Source organism: Octodon degus, unplaced genomic scaffold (assembly GCF_000260255.1).
Source record: "Octodon degus isolate 3935 unplaced genomic scaffold, OctDeg1.0 scaffold00476, whole genome shotgun sequence".
NCBI lineage: Eukaryota > Metazoa > Chordata > Mammalia > Rodentia > Octodontidae > Octodon > Octodon degus.
Window position 1 is genome coordinate 29,137 of NW_004525052.1, and position 8,014 is coordinate 37,150.

Consider the following 8,014-nt stretch of genomic DNA (forward strand, 5'->3'; position numbering starts at 1 on the left):
TTTCTTTCTTTCTTTCTTTCTTTCTTTCTTTCTTTCTTTCTTTCTTTCTTTCTTTCTTTCTTTCTTCTTTCTTTCTTTCTTTTTTTTCTTAAAATATGTTTTAGTTCCAGGACTATAGGGTCTCAGATCTGACTACTAGTGATCCTCCTGTTTTCAGCCTCCCAAGAGCTGGGATTTCAGGCATGCACCACCATGCCCAGTTTCAGTCGCAATCTCAGCATGCCCCAGAGGAGGGGCTGGCACAGCATGCTGGGGATTGCACCCAGGCCGCTGAGTCCGCCTAACCAGCTCTTTAGTCAGCTGAGTTATCTGACTGGCTTTGACATTACCATTTCTAAAGAAAGAAAAGAGACAGGTGAATGGTGACTAGTCCCAGTAAGTCCAAAACTCATCAAATAAAACAATGTAGGACTTTTGTTCTATACTGCAAGTAACTGAAATGAACAGCTATGCACTTGGGGATTCCACAGAGGCGATAAAACTCTACTAAGGGGTAGGGTGCTGGATCTATGGCCCCAGAGAGAGGCAGCCTATCCCAGGCGCTGATCACCAAGTCCTGCTGAGTTACTCTTAGTGTCTTAATTTACTTGCTATTTTGCTCACTCTTATGTGTGGATTTACTGAGCTCTTACTGTGAGCCAGGCCCTGTGTTTGGCATAGTGCTCAGGGAAATGTAGCATTGACATGGACACTGCCAACAGGGACAGGCAATGATGCAAAGTTTTCAAGTGGCACTAGGTAGGATTTCACACAACTGTAGTCCCAGCATTCTGGTGGCTTAGGCAAGATAATCACTGTGAGTTTGAGGACATCCTGGACTACAGGGCAAAATGCTGTTTTAGAAAAATAAACCTTATGGTAGGAATGTGATCTTGTCTCCTTGAAGGTCTAGCAAGATCTCTCAGGAGAAATGATATTTGGCTGGACACCTAAGAAACAATAAGAATGATGAGGGTGGGTGAACAGTACCTAAGGGACAGTCCATTTGGATCTTACTGTGCCCCAAACTTTTCCTGCAAGAAATATGAAACATTTGCTGTATAGAATAATTAGCAATGCTGGGTGTAATGGTGTATACCTGTTGTCCTGTGCTTCTGACACTGATGCAGGAGAGTTGCTGTGAATCTAAGACCAGCTGGGCCATCTAGTGAGTTCAAGGCCAGCCTTCTGTATAAACCTAAATTTTCAGAAAAGATGTGTAGGAAGATGTGAAATATGAAATTCCAAAGGAAAAGAAAAAGAAAGGGAACAAAGATAAAAAATAAGTTGGGTTGTTTGTTTGTCTTTTTGAGACAGGATCTCCCTGTATATTTCATTTTGGCTTTAAAATTGCTATGTAGTCTAGGTTAACTTCAGATTTGCAGTAATCTTCCTTACTCAGCCTTCCATGAGCTTGGATTATATACCTGCATCACCCTGCCCAGTTCAAAAATAATCTTGGAAAGGTAAAAAATCTCAAGATCCTTAGAAAAAGTACACTACATGTTTGGATGAGATTTTCTGGCTGCTTCTTTTGCTGTGGATGACCGCTGAGAAGATAACAATGTGCAATGTATTTTTTAAAAATGTTTGTATTTTAAAAATTTTGATATTTTTATTAGTACATCTTTACAGTTCATGCAGTTTACAATCATTAGGGAGTGGTTATATGTATACACCACAGCTTGTTTTTCTTATTTATTTATTTATTTTGCGGAACTGGAGATTGAACTCAGGCCCTTGTGCTTGCCAGGGAAGCGCTTATTCCACTGAACCATCTCCCCGGCCCCATGTGCAATGTTTTAATTACTGAAAATGTCTTATTAATCAGCTTAGAAAGTTTCTCATTGATATTTATTTCTCGGTAAAATAAAAAAAGAAAAAGTACACTACAAAAGGCAACACTTTATCAACAAGTGCTTTATGTGAAAAGTTGTGTTTTATAATGATATGGAGATGGTCACCCAAAGAGCAGTATTTTAACATGTAAAATTGCTAATTGTAGAAATTTTATATCTTCAAAGTATTCATGTCCATCTTCTATTCACAGTAGTCAAAAACTTACATTCACTCCAAAAGAATCTATCATTTTTCTGCATGAAAAATATCCAGATCAAAAAAAAAACAAAAAACAAAAAAACCAAAAAGGGGCCAGGGAGATGGCTCAGTAGAATAAGCGCTTGCCTGGCAAGCACAAGGGCCTGAGTTCAATCCCCAGTTCTGAAAAAAAAAAAAAATCCAGATCCATCCCCAAATATTAGAAACCCTCATTTCATTTTTGCATCAACTCAGGCTTGCTTAGAAATGTTAAAATATTGTGAAATTAGAGAAAATTGATTGTATAATTCAAATACTAAGAATTCCTAAACACTGTAGGTTGTCTTTGCTATTCTGGCCTTGCCTAAGGGGATTCCATCCTACTCATGACAGTTAATTGTGGTAAATGCCCTGCCTTGAGGAAGAATTGTGCAGCAGATTAATGCAGTACAGTTCCAGGTTGTGCTGCAGGTGACTGATATGTGGGCCATCAAACTGAGGGAGGAAAACCCACCTCAGATGTGGTAGCATCAACCAATAGGCTTGCAGCCTAGAACAAATAAAAGGGCAAAGATAGAAGTATCTTTGTTTCAGAAGAGCTCCCATTTTCTCCATCACATTTGGAGGTCAGTTTTCAGGTTCTTCAGTCTCCTACTGCAGTCCTCTGATGACAATTGTACAGTGAGTTTCCAGGACTTAGAATTTTGATTAGTGCTGAATCATTCATCTGGACAATACCCACATTTGGGCAAAAGTTCACACAGCTACACTGTGGACACCAGAGCTGCCTGGGAGATCAACTCTAGGCTTGCTTAGGCACAAATGAAGGCTTCCAGAGAGTATTTTCAGATATCTATTTCAAGCCCCAGACTGCTGAGTTAAGCAGCTTAGAATTAACCAGGCCCTCACCAAACCTACTCAACAAGCAGCACCTACATTTGAGTCAAGCTCCAGGCTGCATACATGTTGTACCTTTGAGATCCAAGCTGGTTGTTGCATAAGACCACCAAAGCTTAGGATTCAGTCTTCTCTCTGGGCTGGTTACCTCTCTCTTCTTGCCTGTTTCATGTGCATAGTTTGGATGTGGTTCACACGTAACCCCACAGGTTTAAATATTGAAATCTTGGGCCCCTTGGTTCTGTGTTTAGAGGTGGATTAACTTTTGAAAAAAGGGGCCTAGAGGAAGGTAATTAGATCTGTGGACACCACCCTTAGAATGGATCAATGCTGGACTTTAAGACCAAGCTAGTTCTTAAGAAAGTGGATTATTGTAAAGCAATGCTACCCCCATGCTTGGGCCCTTCTTGCATGTTTCAGGTTCCTTTTTTCCTCTTTTACTATAGGAAACCATCTGCAGAGGATGATTGTACTGCCTGGTCTTGACCTGTCAGTCTCTGTAACTCTGAGCTAAGTAAATTTCTTTAGTTTATAAAGTCCTACCCAGTCCTTCTCCTGTGTTCTCCCTCCAGTACTTAGTCCCCAGTGCCAAAATGATATTAATAAATAGGTCATTGATCAGAAAAATATCTGTTGATAACAAAGAGCAAATAACCATAGGATTCTCAGAGTGCAGTCTCTATGTAGGGAGGACAAAGAGGACAAAGGAGCTGTCTGTTACTCTTGTGCCCCAACACTCTCACTGAAGTGAATGTTTACTAGTTATTAGTTGCTAGAAGTAAATGTTTAGTCTGGCATGGTAGCATAGTCCTACAATATTAGCCACTTCCAAGGCTGAGTCAAATAAAGCACAAATTCAAAGCCACCCTAGGCACCTTAGCATGAGCCTGTGTCAAAATGAAAAATGGTTGGACAGTAGCAAACAGCAGAGGTCCAGGGTTCAATCCTCACTCTGGCAAATAAGTACATATTAAAAGTAGGTAATGAGGGCCCAGGGAGATGGCTCAGTAGAGTAAGCACTTGCCTGGCAAGTGCAAGGGGCTGAGTTCAACCCCTGGTTCTGAAAAAAAAAGTATGTAATAAATTCTGAAACTATGTCTGCCAAGCAGTAGCACAGAGCCTAGTAATCACCAGATTTTGCTTAGAATTAATAAAATAAACAACATTTTTATGCCTTGAATGTATTAACTGTGATCTGAAAATGCTCAGCTATAATAAAAATTTTATGTAATCCCACTGCCTTGGGGGCTGAAAACAGGAGGAACACTATGACTCTGATCTGTGTTGTGAGAACCTGAGGACCTTGTACTAAATACATAAAAAATTAATACTGAACATTTACCATTCAGGAAAGGAGCCTGACGTAGGTATGATTCCATTGTAAATGAAGAAATCAAGGGGCTGGGGAAATAGCTTAGTAGAATAAGTACTTGCCTGGCAAGCACAAGGGCCTGAGTTCAACCCCCAGTTCCGAAAAAAAAAATCAAGAATTTTCTGTTTTGCACAATTATTCTATTTTAGAGACAGGGTCTCCATGTATAGCCCAGAATGGCCTCAAACTCATGATGATCCACCTACCTTAAGCTCCCTGATGCCAGGATTATTAGTATATTGATCATGCATAAGAAATCTTTTCATCACACAAAAATAGGGCACGTACGTCTCACTTTATTACCATGTTTACTTTCCCATTTTTTGCTGCCCCAGTAAACAGCCTTCACTGCCTCTGCTTTCTCCTTTTTCCTCTGTTTGCCCTACAACTGACTCAGGTCAATCTTTGTTCTCTATGCTGATAGCAACAAAATCTTTTTGATTGGTGCCACTGCCCTTTTTCTCTGATTTCTAGGAGCATACCCTTTATGGAGCAGAGTATAGTAAAATTCTACATCTGAGGCTCACACCCAGACAGTTCTGCAAGCCCTGTCATCTTTTTCAGGTACCGGGTCTCATTTACTTGCACCAGAGGCAGGACACCTGTGACAATCTGACTGCAGCCAAACAGAGGGCAGGATCATGTCCTTACACACTGATCTTCCCACCCAGCCTCTGAGACCAAAAGCAGACTTTGCTTGCCCAGTCCACCAGGGGTTTGGTCCATCTGTGTCTCACCTGCTGGAAAGACTTGAGCAGTCCTTTTCTGTCCATCTGCAGAAGGTTCCCCAGGAAGGGAAGAGGACGTGGGCCTGATGGGAGATGGCCATGGGTCTTTGAGTGGCCCTTGAACAGGAGAAGTAAGAGCCCTGTGAGGACAGAAAGAAGCAAAAAGATGCTGAGGCCCATGGTTTTTGGTCTCACTGCCATCCACCCCTGTGCAGTCTCAAGCTGAGGCTTATATCCTCTGCCTGTGATCTTACCTCATTATGCAACTTCACCAATTCCTACCTTCTCTATACTCCATCTCTTGGGTGTAATTCTAGAAGAGAGTTAGCAGGTAGCCACTCCTCCTGCTCAGGCAGTCCAGGACCATGCTCACTCCCCAGCATTTTAGCCCCTCCTAAGATGTTGGCAGAGATGCTGTGCAAGAGAGGCACAGGTGCACAGGAGTGTGTGTCTGCATGCTGGGTGTCTACATAGTCAATTTTCTGAGTGCTCATTTGTCCATTGAGTTTAGTCTGTCCAGGATTGCTCCTTACTGTGTATGCTTGTGAGTTTTTATTTTATATCAAGGGTTACTTTATATGTTGATGTGAATGTGTAGTTATGTATTTCTACAGATCGATCCTGGTGTACTTCTGTGTACATTCTTGCATGTGTGGGTGCATCTGTGTGTTTATTTGGTTTCACCTATGAAGATGTGTTTGTCTTTAATAGGAGAGATGGTAGGAACTTCTGCTAGTGTTGGTGAGTCTGCATGTGCTGGCTGTACTTGTCCCAGTTCTCTGATTACTCCCATTAATGCAGAGGGGTTCCCACTAGACCTTTGGCTGTCTTCACTTGGAAGGCTTTCTCTGTTTCTGTCTCTCTCTATCTCTATCTCTCACTCTGTGTTCATCTTACTTTTGAGATCTTAAGATAGCTTCTGCCTTGTTCTGTTGTCTGTTGTAGCAGAATCCCAGAGACTGGGTAATTGACAATGAGTTGAAATTCATATGGCTTATACATCCTGGAGCTGGACTTTTAAGTTCGTGTGATTGCATCTGGCACGGGCCTTTTGGCTGTGTCACTATACTGCTGAATAACATGGAGAATGCCGAAGACAGGGAGGAGGCATAGAACACATTCCCTGCCTCACTCCCACAGTCCATCCATGAGAACAGAGTCCTGTTTACCTAATCAGCTCTTATATTTTTCAAAGTTTCACCTTATATGGGAAAGTAAACAAGGAAAACCACTATGGAAATTGGTATGGAGGTTCTTTAAGGAATTAAAACTAGAAATTCCATTGGACCCAGCCATTCACCTTCTATATATCTTCCATACAAGTTAAAGATATCATATCACAGTGATATATGCATATCCATGCTTATCACAACACTTTTCATAATAGATGAATCTTGAAAACAGCCTATATTGATCAACAGAGGAATGAATGAAGAAAATTGATGAGCTAGCACCCTCAACCTAGTTAGGACCCTTACCCTCACTCAATGTTCATTTCCTTTTGGCCCTGCAATGGGGCCAAAACTGCAGAACAGGTCTGACAGACTTTGACTAGGCAAAAAACCACAGAACCTTCTTAGAATATCAGAATTTCCCCCAGCAGACCAGGTGACCCTGCAGAATTATCCCTACATAGGCTGTTTCAGGCTGCACACACTATCCCACAAAACCCCTTAAGTATCCTGTACTTGCCTTGTTCATTGCTGCCTTGTTCTTCTAGACAGCCAGTTTGCTTGCTCTTACCTACAGTAAAGCCTCTTCTCATGTCAGAATACTTGGTCTGGTTGAAAATGTAGCATGTACACACAATGGAGAACTACTCTGAATCATTTGTAGAAAAATGGGTGCACTTTGAAACCACAATGCTAAGTGAAATAAATAAAACATACATCTTTAAAAATTACTGTTTCTCTTACATGAGACACCAGAATATAAACAACATAAAGGACAGATGGTAAGAGGGCTGAACATATAGTCAGTTGTGCAGCACCTACTTGGCAAACATAAGGACCTGAGTTGAACTCCAGGTACAAAAAAAAGGGAGTGGGGGTGAGATGAGATATGGGTGGAAATGGAGCAGCAGCAGTACCATTCCTACCATCTCAGGCAAATACTTGCTGGACTCAAGACTCTGACCCCACAGTTGGGTTATACTATCTTGATCCAGGAGGAGGGGCAGAGAAACACAATCAACTAGATGTAAAGTTCATACTTTCCTGACCTTGAAGTGGTGCCTCCACAGACTTTCTTGATCACAGGACTTTGCTCCCTCTGGGCCTCATCAACTGATGCTGAGAATGAAACTTCATCCCAATCTGGGACATCCTGGTAGAAAGGCATGAACACTTGACACAAAGTCCTCACACTTTGAAGAAGGTATTGACGGCCTCCTCCAATACATAGATTGGAATAGTGAAGCCCAAACAAGTTGATAGTCCCACTAAGGTCACACAGTGGGAGAGAGAGGTATATCTGTTGGATGTGCTAATGAATGGACATATGTGACCACTACCCACTTGTGATGTGACAAATTCAGTTGTTTGGTTGTTTTCTTCAGTTCTGTTTTTTCTTTTTTGAAAGTGTCTTTCTATGTAGTTTAACCAGTCCTTGAAAGTAGCCCAGGCTGGCCTCCAGCTCCTAGCAATCCTCCTGCCTCAGTTTCTCATGTGTTGGAGTTGCAAGTATGCACCACCACACCCAGCTCAACAAAATTTATAGTTTAAATTTAATTTAGATATTGGAAAACTTATGTAGGCTTGCAAACAACCTAGAAGTATGCATTATCTTTTTCACTGGTTAAGTTCTTAAAAATCAAAAAACAAATCCAGGATTTCTAAAGAAAATGGAGGGTCCCTATGATAAATAGGTTATAATTACAAAAGTACACACCAAATTTCAAAGACATGATGTTTAAGAGAAAAGATATACTGAAGGGAAGAAGCAGAAAAAGAAAGAAATGCAGACACACAAAAGATAAATGTGGGTTATAATATAGAGACAG

General features: G+C 41.2%; 1 protein-coding gene across 1 annotated transcript in view; it reads right to left on the bottom strand.

Moving 5' to 3' along the window:
• The window catches only part of LOC101568688 (cytochrome P450 2B4-like), a 26,775-nt gene extending 21,582 nt beyond the window's left edge, over nt 1–5,193 (bottom strand). Inside the window, exon 1 of the mRNA XM_004648611.1 lies at nt 5,023–5,193. Within this exon, the coding sequence (XP_004648668.1) occupies nt 5,023–5,193 (171 nt within the window). The remainder of the gene's footprint in view (nt 1–5,022) is intronic.
• Between the last annotated feature and the right edge of the window lie 2,821 nt (nt 5,194–8,014).